Source organism: Cladosporium halotolerans (genome assembly GCF_011745625.1).
Source record: "Cladosporium halotolerans strain TM138-S3 chromosome Unknown Sca6, whole genome shotgun sequence".
NCBI classification, from domain to species: Eukaryota; Fungi; Ascomycota; class Dothideomycetes; order Cladosporiales; family Cladosporiaceae; genus Cladosporium; species Cladosporium halotolerans.
The window spans coordinates 924,679-937,228 of NW_027191457.1; the positions used below are offsets into that span (position 1 = coordinate 924,679).

The 12,550-nt window shown below is 54.6% G+C and overlaps 7 protein-coding genes across 7 annotated transcripts; 2 read left to right on the forward strand and 5 right to left on the reverse strand.

The window, feature by feature from the left end:
- Positions 1-62: 62 nt before the first annotated feature.
- WHR41_02662 (uncharacterized protein) lies at positions 63-1,917 on the reverse strand. The gene is made up of 4 exons (XM_069371268.1): positions 1,502-1,917; positions 1,317-1,443; positions 1,099-1,264; positions 63-1,046 (listed from the first exon to the last, which is right to left on the reverse strand). The coding sequence occupies exons 1-4, from the start codon at positions 1,826-1,828 to the stop codon at positions 263-265; spliced, it is 1,404 nt and encodes a 467-aa protein (XP_069232003.1). The 5' UTR covers positions 1,829-1,917; the 3' UTR covers positions 63-262.
- Positions 1,918-2,242: 325 nt separating this feature from the next.
- WHR41_02663 (uncharacterized protein) lies at positions 2,243-4,055 on the reverse strand. Its single transcript, XM_069371269.1, has 5 exons — positions 3,739-4,055; positions 3,278-3,676; positions 3,175-3,220; positions 2,894-3,112; positions 2,243-2,839 (listed from the first exon to the last, which is right to left on the reverse strand). The coding sequence occupies exons 1-5, from the start codon at positions 3,927-3,929 to the stop codon at positions 2,585-2,587; spliced, it is 1,110 nt and encodes a 369-aa protein (XP_069232004.1). The 5' UTR covers positions 3,930-4,055; the 3' UTR covers positions 2,243-2,584.
- Positions 4,056-4,496: 441 nt separating this feature from the next.
- WHR41_02664 (uncharacterized protein) lies at positions 4,497-5,171 on the reverse strand (the record flags this gene model as incomplete). The annotated part of the gene is made up of 1 exon (XM_069371270.1): positions 4,497-5,171. One exon carries the CDS (start codon positions 5,169-5,171, stop codon positions 4,497-4,499), a length of 675 nt encoding a protein of 224 aa, XP_069231997.1.
- A 1,316-nt stretch (positions 5,172-6,487) lies between these two features.
- Positions 6,488-7,367, forward strand: WHR41_02665 (uncharacterized protein; the record flags this gene model as incomplete). The annotated part of the gene is made up of 2 exons (XM_069371271.1): positions 6,488-7,039; positions 7,103-7,367. The coding sequence occupies 2 exons, from the start codon at positions 6,488-6,490 to the stop codon at positions 7,238-7,240; spliced, it is 690 nt and encodes a 229-aa protein (XP_069231998.1). The 3' UTR covers positions 7,241-7,367.
- Positions 7,368-7,658: 291 nt separating this feature from the next.
- On the forward strand, positions 7,659-9,261 carry WHR41_02666 (uncharacterized protein). The gene is made up of 2 exons (XM_069371272.1): positions 7,659-8,544; positions 8,599-9,261. The coding sequence occupies exons 1-2, from the start codon at positions 7,774-7,776 to the stop codon at positions 9,049-9,051; spliced, it is 1,224 nt and encodes a 407-aa protein (XP_069231999.1). The 5' UTR covers positions 7,659-7,773; the 3' UTR covers positions 9,052-9,261.
- A 127-nt stretch (positions 9,262-9,388) lies between these two features.
- On the reverse strand, positions 9,389-10,651 carry WHR41_02667 (uncharacterized protein; the record flags this gene model as incomplete). The annotated part of the gene is made up of 1 exon (XM_069371273.1): positions 9,389-10,651. One exon carries the CDS (start codon positions 10,649-10,651, stop codon positions 9,389-9,391), a length of 1,263 nt encoding a protein of 420 aa, XP_069232000.1.
- A 354-nt stretch (positions 10,652-11,005) lies between these two features.
- On the reverse strand, positions 11,006-12,456 carry WHR41_02668 (uncharacterized protein; the record flags this gene model as incomplete). The annotated part of the gene is made up of 3 exons (XM_069371274.1): positions 11,644-12,456; positions 11,222-11,590; positions 11,006-11,173 (listed from the first exon to the last, which is right to left on the reverse strand). Exons 1-3 carry the CDS (start codon positions 12,394-12,396, stop codon positions 11,006-11,008), a joined length of 1,290 nt encoding a protein of 429 aa, XP_069231995.1. The 5' UTR covers positions 12,397-12,456.
- Positions 12,457-12,550: the final 94 nt, after the last annotated feature.

Sequence of the window (12,550 nt, forward strand, 5' to 3'; positions counted from 1 at the left end):
TTCTGGACGTTGTGACGATGACTGACCACCGCCGACCGGTGTGCAGCTTTTTTGGAAGTTTCATGAGAGCGCAGTCTACGAAAAGAGCCGTTCATTATCTTTTCATGCAATGAGCTATCATGTTCAACACAAGAATGGTAATCAGATGGAAGTAGTATAGATATCAACAGACCTGAGAGACCGACGGTAATCTGCTCTAGCGATGATGTACGGAAAGCTTCTAGTCACACCATCATATCTAGAGATGAAATACGATCACTCTCTAGAACATGAAGCTCAGCAAAGACCTCGCCGGAACCTTCGCCTCTGCCGTGTTGCCCTTCTTGCTCGAAGCATAGCCACGCTTTAGATCGTTGTCCTGGTTCGTCAAGTAGGTGACGACCTTCTGCTTCCTACCAAGTCTCAGGCCCTGCAAGGATACGGTTTCTGCCTTGTCTCCGTTGTTAATGACCTGCACAGCAGTCGAGCCGTCAGTGTTAGCAAAGGCAGAGACATTCAACGCGCTTGAGCCAGCAACGTTCGCTTCGATTCTGCTCGCGCCCTTGCGGATAAACTGCTTCCCGAAATGCGCATGTGCCCACAGCCGCTTCGTCACGCGGACCTCAGACGTGTTGTTAACAAACAGCAGCGACTGGTTGTCCGTCGTGTTAGCCGCGCCCCACCAGTACAGGAAGCCGGTGACGTTAGCGAGCGTGAATGACTTCTGGATGTTGTTCGCCCACGTCAAGCCTTCGCTGGAGTTGCCGGCGACGTACCAGTTGTAATTGATGGGGTCGAAAGTGGACCACTCCGTTTGCCAGACTTTGAGGTCGGTATTCAATGGAGTGAGGGGCTTGGAGCTGTAACCGTGGCCCGTAACCAGGCCGAGAGTGTCTTCTTCGCCGGCGGCTTGGATGCCGGTCAGCATCTCTTGTTGGGCATTCCAGCCGGTGGCATCGCAGCAGGCGATTTGAGTCTTGAGACCGGAACGCTTGAGTGTTGGGTACAGGACTTTGAGGAAGTCCGCAGATTGCTGGCCATTGGATTCCATCGAGGCGTAGCTTGTGCTGGGGAACCGTCAGTAGGTGTGATGCCCAAGAAACACCAGTCAATGCTTACTTGAGATCAGGCTCGTTGTAAGGGTTGACGTAGTCGATGTTGATACCGCGGTCGCGGTAGTCCTTCAGGTACTTCACAATCTTGTCGGCGTAGGCCTGACGCCAGTCGCCTGTCTCGCATGAGCCGTTGGTCACTCCACACAGGTATCCACCATTGTTGTCGGTGCCTGTACGATCGATATCAGCAGTGTAAGATAGGAAGAGTATCGGAAAGCTGACCAGTAGTCTTCATATATCCATCGGCGCTCCAAGAATCGGCGACAATGGTGTGAACGCCCCGAGCTTTGGCTTGATAAGACAGCCAGACCTGGTACTGGTCGTCTCTTGGCAGGGGGATATAGTTGAGCTTCGAAGCCACCGTCAGTCGTTGTCATCGAATTATCCTAACTAACTGAGACTCCTACACGACTGCTGTTCGATGCCGGAGCCTCCGGAGCAATCGACTTCATCAAGTCCCAACCATCGTTCGGAGAGCTTCCGAGGCCATTGCGCAAAATGGTCATTCCGGCACCTTTAGTAGTGAAAAGGTAGTCGAGAGCCAGCTTTTGCGAGGGTTGGTCCAGCTCGTGCATGACAAGGGACCTTTGGAAGGCCTCGGAGATGCCGGTACCGTCATACTTCTGGTACTTGATCTTCTGGTTGATCTTGATCGTTGGACCGGAGGCCTGGGTCGCTGCTTGTGCAGTTGCGGCGAGTACCGCTCCGAATGTGACGAGGACAGAAGCAACCATTGCGACAATATCTGTCAAGAGACTAGTCCGCGCTGAGGTTCAATGTACATTGTGGCTCTTTCAGGTGCCTTATGTACCTGCATCGGATATAGCAGGCACCTACGTACAATAACAGACCACCAGCACCCCTCCCGGCTATGTTGGGTATCACGGGCACCACTCAATGTTTGTGAACATAGCCTGTTCGGTAAGCTCCATGAAGACTTACAGTGCCGACGGGGCAAAACTTTTTCTGCACCCAAGGTGGCTGGCTCCATCGAACCTGCAAGGTACTGTATTTTGTGTTCGGGCTGTTGTTGACTATCGAACGAGCTGTCAGCCACATATTATCAGGAAATGCCAATACGAGTCGCTCAGTTGCCTAATCCGGAGCGTATGAGTATAGCCGGGAGGTATAGCCCCACAAGCCTCGTGTGTGTGCCGTTAGTGCATTAGATACCCCGCCTTCCTCCTCTTTCTCGTGTCAGCATGTTGCGGTCTGATTTTCGAGCAAGGTCAAGAATCCTACACGAGCCTGCGTGGGGGAGAAACTTAGTCGGTCAACCCGGACAAGCTTCCATGTAGCGGATAAATGTACTCGGAGCGGAGGTGTAACTTCAGATGTCCGGCTTTGCCAGTAACGTCTGAACGGGTCAAAACGGTGATAGTTCGTAAGTTCGTCCGTTAGACTCAAGAAAAGACTAAGCATCGCTCCAACCTGCTTGGCTCGTCGCCACATCACCACAGTTGGGCACGAATCTCCTACGCACACCCAACCTACTGCATGGAAATCTGGTGAACCAGCTTAACCCCACTGACCTTGCCGTCCCTCATAGTCTGCAAGCCCTCCAGCACGCCCTCGAAACCCTGCCTTCCGACTTTCGGCGGATGAGCAGTCAGTCTCCTCTCGGCATACAGCTTCTCAGCGACCATGAACATCTCAGAGACGACCCTGTAGTCCTCCGGCGATGCCGGGAAGTCCCTGCCGTACTTCGTAAACGCTTCGCCTATGCCCGTGTAGCCAAGGACATGCTGTGATTGTGTCAACCATTTGAACTCGACAGTGAGAGGATAGGAATCTCGTACGAGGCTCTCGACATCTTTGCGACTGTGCTGGGCGGGCAGCAGGTAGGCGACCTTTCCCCCGGAGAACGAGACAGCCGCGCAGCAGATCTCAGGCGAGGAGCCTTCGCTGATACAGTCGAAGACGAGCTTCAGGCTGTCTTTGGTGAGCTCGTTGATCTTCTTGCCGCAGGACGGGTCGTTGTAGTCGAAGGCTGCTTCGGCGCCCATGGATTTGACCAACTGTTTGTAATAGTGTCAGCTACATGTGGATGAAAAACCTTGGAAGGAGAGGTTGTACGCACGTCGTAGTTGCGCGGGCTGGAGGTCGTCACAACCTTGTAGCCCGACCTAATAGGAAGTGTTAGCGGGAAATTGCCCTCATCTCGTGGATCAATCAAAACTCACAAAACCGCGCATTGAATTGCCATACTCCCCATCGCCGAACTCCCTCCATAAACCATCATCCACTCATTCTTCTTTGCTCCCTTAGCACCAGGCATCTGCATGCCCAGCTTCTGATACAAACCCAGCGCGATCGTCAAGACCGCCACGCCCGTCGTGGCCGCCTCCTCAGGTGACATGCGGTCTGGAACACGCATGCTGCAGCCCTCTTTGACAACGGCATACTCGCCGAAGCAGCCGTCTTCCCTCTCGGAAGCGTTGGCGCCATGCGTGACGCCCGATATCATGTCGCCCGGCTTGTACTTCTTGGTACAGTTGGGGCCGAGCGCAACGACCGTGCCGCAGAAGTCGCAGCCGGATGTCAGGCCAGGCTTTGCGTTCTCCTGGCTGTCGATGTGTTTCCTGCATGTAGTTAGTTTAAGTTGGATTGGGGTTTGGAGCGTGTGTTTGGTAGGGATTGTTACCAGTCTGTGGGATTGATCGCTACGGCCTTCACTTTGACGAGAACGTACTGGTCCCGCAGACGTGGCACCGGAACGGTCTGTATCTCGGCCCTGCCGGGCGAGACGATCTTCAAAGCTTTCATTGTTTTGGGAGTCAGTTTTCCGGTAGGCAAGTCAGTGAGAAGAGGGTGAGGAACGACGGAGTGTCTCATCAGCTGGTCTTATATTTGTCGCTAGGCGGAGCTACTTGCACGTGAAGGATTCTGTCTTCGACATGCAGTAAGAAACCCCTCGTTTTCACAGACCTTGGCGATACCTGAAACAGGCTGTTGTGCAATGTGTACGCATGACATTGCTTGCATCCTGCCTGAATTATGTTGTTCGATGATTAGCAAGCACCTCGCGTCCGCAATTCATACGTTGGGGTGGAGCAGAGGACTTCGATTGTGACCAGGCGACTCGGTGATTAGTAAGCAGCGCATGCCAGAACTCAACAATATCAAATACGGCTATGACATCTTTTGCGGTACTGTGTTCTGCCATGGCTGACGCGTCCTTGAGGATAGATGCATACCTTATGCTCAAGCTCCGCAGATTTTTTCATAGGCATAACGATGTGTGGAGCACTGTGTTCGGGCTTCACTGTCTTTCCTCCCACGCGTCTGAAAATACTGGCCTTCGAAATGTGCTCGTGAGTATCTTACAGGTCTATCTCGTTACAGCTAAGCCAGCTACTGTTGGGCCGCAGGCGTCGTTTCCGAACGGTACCGATATGCCGTCTACTCAGACAATGTAGCCCACAGACCCAGGACGCCGGCGACCAGAGGTCCGATCAATCGGATGCCATTCTGTCCGTTCCACTGCTTGAGCATCTTCTGCACCTTCGTCCTCTCGTACTCGTCCGCGCTGAAAGGCGAGTCGTCAAAGGGCTCGAACTCCTCCACGGGCGTGATGGTACCCGTTGCCGCAGAGTTCTGGCCGGGAACGCTCAGAAGACCGCCCGACCCGCCGGCCTCGGGCTTGTGCTCCAATGTCGGCTTGACCTCAGGATGGTGCGGCGGGGCGTCGGCGAGCTGGACCAGCTTCTGCGTCGCTTGCTCCATGAGCACCAGGGTCCAGGGGATGACGCTGAACATCGCTGCGGCGGCGCCGGCGTACAGCTTCCATGTCAATGCGGAGCGGGCGTTCTCGCGCGAGTTGTAGGCGAGGAAGCCGAATGCGACGATGGACAGGATCTCAGCGGGCGGCAGGGTTCGCTTGCCGGCGCGGTAGGTCAGAGCGAATTGCTGTGCTGCTGTTTGTGCCGAGGAAGCATCGTCGGTGGTGCCGTGCAGGATGCTGGGAATGATTGCTGAGGAGGTCGTGAAGAGGCTACCGGTGGTTATGAAAGACGCTGCGATTGCGAGGCCCTTGGCAGCTGCCACCAGGGGCGGAGAGGGTTGCGTTGAAGCCATCAGAGACAATCAATCTGTAGAGTTGAGGGCACCCGGCCTGTAATCGTTTAAAATCGTGAGTGTCTACAACTCTTCAGGAGAAGGTAGCTCAGCTTGAAGACGGCACAGAGGTGTACCAGAATAAGGGCATACGTCACCGACGTGGCACGTGCGAGCCAATGCCTCGTGGCCTCGTGGTTCGCGACGCGTACGTCTCAAATTGAGATCTCCTACCTGTGGGTGTTCTTCTCGACCGGCTGCGAAATGGCAACGAATATGAACAATTTGAATGCCTTCCAAAGAGTATGTTCCTGAGAGACATATCGACACACCAGCGAACCTTAACTCCCCACACATCGGCTCCGGCAATGGCGGGGAGGCTCCAGAGCTCGTACCGCACGACCCTCGAAATCTGCAGGCGATAAGGTTGAGGTCGTGGTCCTCTTCATGTGTGAGGTGCTCGCTTTGGTAAAGGCAGTGAGCATAGTCTCTCTCAGCCATTCCTCGAAGGTCTTTGAAGGTCGTCGTTCGGAGGACCACGAGCATTTTCGCACTGGCATGGACGACCGAGCTTTATGAATGGCGGATGCACCACACGACGTATACTACAGCGATCTTGAGGGTCTCAAATCGTATATACTCACTGTTTGATTGGTAGGATACCAGAATTAGTAAAACAGAAGCTGTGCAGAATCCAGCCACACATGAACTATTATTTCCACAGATTCTCATCGCCATTGAGCCATGCTCAACGCCAACTCGACATCAACGAGAAATGGCGGTGCCTAAAAGGATTGATAGCAGACAAATCGTTTCGAGGCTCGACGCAGATGAGTTAAACGTACCTGATACGACGCAGGAGGGTTGGCGGTAGAGATTGTGAGAGAGACCCGACGTTGGCTTCATTGGGGATGTGTGCATGTTGTAGCATCTGGCAGTGTCCTCATGCAGAGTACACGAGAACCTTGCCAAATTGTGCCACCGGTGCCTGAGTACGTATGTAGGGTGCAAAGGGCTTTTTCCAACAGCAATGATCTATCACATTGACTTAAGTGGGTCGCCAGCGCTACAGTAAGACGAAGGAAGCGCTAACCAGAAGAGTGATGAAGACGGGCATCGACCGCCTTTGTCTGGCGTTTCACATGTCACTACTCTTGTGAAACTGTCCTGACGACTCTTGTGCCATTGACTCAGATCACAGCACGTGATATCACGGCGTGAAGCCTTATTTGCCGCTCGACTTGCGCGGTCGTTCCTTCTTATTGCAAGACCCACAGTACCTTCAGTCATACAGATTGATCGGAATACTCGACACTCCCTCGAGCTCATTTAGAAACATGGCATCCGAACTCACGGTCCTCAAACAGCCAGTTGCAGTTCGACCAGAGCACGTTTGCTCTCACACCACGACTTTTCGTGTGAGGCAACATTGCCTTAGCTGGTCCTTCGGTGATTTTACCGTCACGGAGACTCCCCAAGCCGACTCATCCTCTTCATCCTCCCCACTGTTTACCGTGGACGGCAAAGCTGGCTCTTGGACTCAAAGGCGCGCGGTACGAGATGCTTCCGGTCTACCAGTTTTCGATATGCGACGCAAGAACGTGGGGGCAACGTGGTTTGTCGAACTTCCTGGAGGCAGTTCTCCCCTTATCACGCTCGCGCCTCGGCGAAACGACATGAAAGACAGGTTAGACGTCTACGTTCACGGTGAAGAAGAAGTCAAGCTGGAGGTGCGCGGCCTCGACGTCTGGAAAAAGGTCACTCACGTGTACCTCGACGAACGCCTGGTCATGGTTGTGAAGCTCGTTAACTTGCTCTCTGTCTACGTGCCATTTCTCAAAGACAATCAGTGGGATGTGCGCGTCTCCCAAGGAATGGACGCCTCGCTCGTACGTCAAGTTGTCTTTCACTTCGTGGTAGTTCCTTATTCGGCTCGCTGACATCCGCGACAGGTCCCAGCGATCATGGTGGTCCTTGCTGCAAACATGTACGACAGCAGCCTTTTGGTGACTGGCTCATCAGCTACTGGACAAGAAGGCGCGGCAACAGCAGGTGCAAGCGGCAGAGCTACCGGTGACAGCGGGAAATGATCCTTTCGATATGGGGGGTTCGAGGCATCCAAATCGGCAAAGGGCTAAGCGTAGAAACCGAGTACGGTTGGAAGGAGGGCAGAGCCTGATGTCTGTCCGCCTCAATGACAGCCACGCGATCTTCCTACGGGCTTTCTTGATCTTGAATTCGAAAGATTAGTCTGTCTTATAGAATGTTAGCTCTATGTTTCAGACACTCACTCTTCAAAAATATTCCTCTGATGTTGATACTGCTCGAATTAGAGTTTAGGAGTACAGGGTAGAAAAGCATCTTGAAGATCGTCAGACATGTGGCGCAAAATCCGCCGATTGGGGCGCTGATCGACCCTCGAAAAGTGGCCGTGAGTTGGCGCTTCTGATGTCACTCCAGGTGAGACTTGGATAGCATTCCCCTCTCTCCATTCTGCCGACCTCTGCAGACTTAGCGATTAATATAATTAGACTTGGGTGTCTCAGAATACACGTTTGCAACCTTCTGTCGCTCGCCGTCTTACTACAAGTATAAATCGAACCGCGCATCACATTCTCGAAACATGGCTACGACTCCAGACAAGAAACGCCGATTGAGCAGCATCTTTGGCACTAAGAAGAACAAGGACGGAGCTCCCTACAACACTCACCATGAAGCAAATCCTTCCACAAGTACTGCAGGCCAGTCCGACTCGGCCTACGCAAGTAGTGCTCACCCATCATCTAAGAGAAACTCCCACGCGGAGATTGTACCTATGGAAAACAATGGCAGTATCGAAGGTGTGAGTCCAGATCGCAACCTTGCTCTGAACAGAAACACCGGACAGGTCGTCGACGATGATACCGGTCAAGTCGTCACAACCACCACGACCACCACAACAACGACCACTACGACTACAGGCGGCAAGAAGAACACTCAGGTCCAAGTCAGTACCGAGAAAGACGGACAACCCGTGTTAGCCGAAGCGCCAGGCGACATACCTTCGAGAAGCAACACAGCATCTCGCTCGCCCGGGCCACCTGTAACCAATGCTACGGGCCATTCGCCGGTTGGTTATCCGCCTCAATCGCATTCTCCTGCCAACAACGCCGCTCCTTCACAATCTTATGCTCCTCCACAATCGTATCCTCCGACCCAAGCAGACTCAGGCGCCGTCCCTGTACCAGCGCGAAACCCCATGCGCGAACGCGAACCCATGGATCCAGTCAGCCCTCTACGTCCCAATTTCAGCTATCCGAGCAGGTCGGACCTGCACAATGAGCCTATGCCGCAAGGTGGACCACAATCCAAAGGCACATTTGCCAACCTGAAGGCGGCGGCTCAGGGCATTCACGTGAGCAATTCTTCTCTGTCATTCGTAAGATATTTTTCTAACCAAGCATCACAGGGCGTCGGCGAAACCCTTCGCGGCACGCTGAACAACGAAATCGACTCTCGCTTCCCCCGCAGCGACAGCCAAAAGGCATCCGCCGCGAATGCCAAAAACCAGGCCGTGATCGATGGCGGCAACCAAGAGATGGCGCGCCTCAGTCTCCACCAATCGAACGACGGCAGCTATGCGCGATCACCCGGCTCTCACGAACCTGTGCCTTCGCAGTTGACTCCTGGGCCGCCTCAGCAACAGCAACGATATTATCAGCCGCAACAAGACTATCAACCATCACCACAACCCCATCCTGAGCCAACACACAGTTCTTACGGAGGAGGTAATACAATTGGCATGAATGGATCCAATAAAGAGATGAGCCAGGTCCCGCCTTCATTCTCGCCTGAGTCGAGCGCGCCGGAGCAGAAAAAGGGATTAGGGCTAAGGAAACTGATGAAGCGGAGGCCGGCATAAATGAGGACTTTGTCTTGGTATGGCGAATGGCGATGCATTACGATTTCTTCTGAAGTACACGAGTTTGGCGCAGATTCTGTTGTTAATATTTGCCAATATTGGAACACAAGCGGCACGAATGAATGGGTGACTTTTCGCACATGGCTACATTACTGTTATGTTATGCTTCTCACATATCATGTATATACTAATAACATTTTATGACTGACATCTGCGACACTCATTCCGTTGGATACGTACGTCTCAATACCATTAGCATGCGAGACCTCCCAGTGAAGGATTCTGTGCAATGTTTTCGAACCTTTCGTCTACCACAACTTGTAACTTCCCGTGTGCATCACGAGACACCACCTCTTGCCCCAGCACTGCTTTCCCCACCACACTCCATCTCATCAACCCTAACCAACGCCTCTCCTTTTCCGCCCTCCTCCCTCTCCCCCTCAACCTCATCCACATATCCATCCTCCACATCCTCTTCCTCCCTCACGTTCACCGCCCTCCATCTCTCTACCCGCCTCCTCCAAGGCCCGTAGCACGCCCAAGCCACCAGCCCAAACACCACAAAAGCCCCACAAACCGCCCCGCCAATAACATCATACGCATCGCCTGCCCTCTCCACACCCCTCCAAAACCCTCCCTCCAGATCCGGCCGCACCGCCAGCACCATCGTTAACAGCTGCAGCACGCCGATCGCCAGCGCGACGGCCACCGTCACCCCCGTCAGCACGGCCTGGTAGTACAGGACCGCGATCTCGTCGCTCGCCAGCCGCGCGGACGCGTACAGCGACATCATCGCCGCGCCGTCCGCCGTGTCGAGCATGCACATCGCGGCCGTGAAGAGTACGGGGAAGATCAGGATCAGCCAGATCGAGGTGCCGCGCGAGGCTTGGATACTGCTGAGGCCGAGGAGGGCGACTTCGGAGGACGTGTCGAAGCCGAGGCCGAAGAGCACGCCGAGCGGGTACATTTTCCAGGGGCGGTCGATGAGGTGGAAGAGCTTTTTGAGGAGCGAGGTCATGCAGCCGCCGGCGGGGAAGAGGGTGTTGGAGTCGGCTTGGTGGGAGGTGGGGGTTGGGGAGCGGATGGCGGTTTGCAGGGCGCGCAGGATCTTGTAGAGGATCCAGGCGTTCATGGCGCCGAGGATGATGAGGAAGGCGGAAGAGACGGAGGAGCCGATGATGCCGCCGATTGAGGAGAAGGAGTCGAAGCGGTCGCTGATGGCGGCGGAGCTGGCGGCGACGACGATGGAGGTTACGATGACGATCGTGCTGTGGCCGAGGGAGAAGAAGGTGCCAACTGTGACGGGGCGTTGGCCGGAGGCGACGAGGCGCCGGGTCATGAGGTCGATGGCGGAGATGTGGTCGGCGTCCAGTGCGTGGCGGAGCCCGAGAGTGTAGGCCAGGACGGCTGTTGAGACGAGTGAGGTGTGAAAGTGGAGGACGATGCCGCATGCGATCCAGACGAGGATATTGACGAATACTAGGAGGAGGACGATGGCAATCGCCGGCCCTGGCAGACGGCGAAGGTATGGGATCCGCTCATGACAGGCACTCGCTTTCTTTCGCATGCGGTGGACAATAGGTGGTTTCGTGTTTTCCATGTTGATTTTGTGCCTCCCGCAAAGCAGCACCGGCTGGGCGTTACTTGAACTTCGTATCCGGTAAGATGGTGTACCAGCGATGGCCTTGGCCGCCAGGTCACGCCCCTCGCTACGCAATCTTCAGATCTTGTTGCTGCTCAAGAAAACCGGCGCCACTGAGGTGAGAAGACTGCTGCCGATAAAAGTAGAGCTCCCAGAGGGTGGGTCGCGATAGCGGTGCGGGGCACCAGCCGGCGAAAGTCAAACGGTGCTGTCATCATTCGGCGAAAACAAAACGCCGACCAGGATCAACAAGCACATCATTTGACGAATAAGATGAATGCTTGTGTACGCGCCATGCGATGACTGTTCTTATCAGTATTTGGCTACACATAAGCTGGCGTTCGTGCCGCCGAAGCCGAAGCTGTTGGTGAGCGCGACATTGACGGCGTGCTCCTGAGCCACTTTCGGCACATAGTTGCAGTTGAAGTACTCTGAAGGGTCTCCGGGCTGGTCAAGGTTGAGTGTTGGTGGCATAATACCCTAGAAATTGTCAGTTGCTTCTTTGCTATATTGTCTAGGTTGACTTACATCGCGAATGGCCAGGATGGTGAAGATGGCTTCGACAGCACCCGCTGCGCCTAAAAGATGGCCTACGGCACCCTTCGTGCTGCTGATATTAATGTCCGAAGCTTTCTGTTTGCCATTGCCTTCCAGCAGCAGACGCTTCACTGCTTTGTTTTCAGAAGCGTCGCCTAATGCTGTGGATGTCGCATGCGCGTTCACATAGTCTACATCACGCGGCTCAATCTGGGAATGTCTCAAGGCGCTTCGCATCGCCAAGTATGGTCCTTGTCCGTCTTCGCGTGGAGTCGTCATGTGGTGAGCGTCGGATGATAGACCGTACCCTTTCACTTCGGCATAGATATTGGCGCCACGGGCTTTGGCGTGCTCCAGCTCCTAAACGGCGTCAGTCAGCTCAGCATGGCAGAGGCCTCGAATAGGTTACTGACCTCGAGAATGACCACGCCAGCTCCCTCTCCGATCACGAATCCTGCTCTCTGTCGGTCGAACGGACGTGACGAAGATGTAGGATCATCGTTCCAATCTGTCGACAGACTCCTCGCCCTCGCAAATCCGGCGATAGCAAGCGGATGAATGCAAGACTCTGCACCACCCGCAACCATGACGTTCGCGTCTCCAAAGGCGATCATCCGCGAAGCATCGCCAATCGCATGCAGTCCCGTGGTACAGGCCGTAGTTGCCGCATGATTCGGGCCCTTGAAGCCATAACGCATCGAGACGTGCCCAGCCGCCAGGTTGATGAGCAGCCGCGGCACAAACAGTGGGGATATCTTACGATAGCCGCCTCTGTCGAATGCAACGGAGGTGCTGTAAGCCTCGTCCAGATTACCTATTCCAGAACCCAGCGTGACACCCGTCATCTCCAGATCCTCGTCTTTAGTCGGGTGCCAGCCGGCGTCTTGAAGCGCCTCGTGTGCGGACGCAACTGCATACTGCGCGAAGAGGGCCATTTGCCGCTCTTCGCTGGCCGGCAGCCAGTCTTTTGCTTGCCAGCGGCCATCGTCGCGGCTACCTAGCGGAACGAGGCCTGCGACGCGGCTGGGGAGAGTTACGAATTGCGGCCCTCTGGTGATAGTCGAGACAATCCCGGACTGGGAGTCCAGGAGGCGTCGCCATGTTTGTTTGATGCCGGCTGCGAGCGGCGTCACTGCGCCCAGGCCGGTCACTACGACTCGTCGCATCGCATGCCAATTCTTTTCGGACTTTCGACTTAAATACAAAAGGAGAGATCGACCTGGCGGATTATGAGTGTTTTGAACGATTTCAAGATCCAAACAGATCGGCAGGCGACGAAGTTCGCGGAGTTGCGCCGGTTTTGCGGAGAGCTTCGCGTGC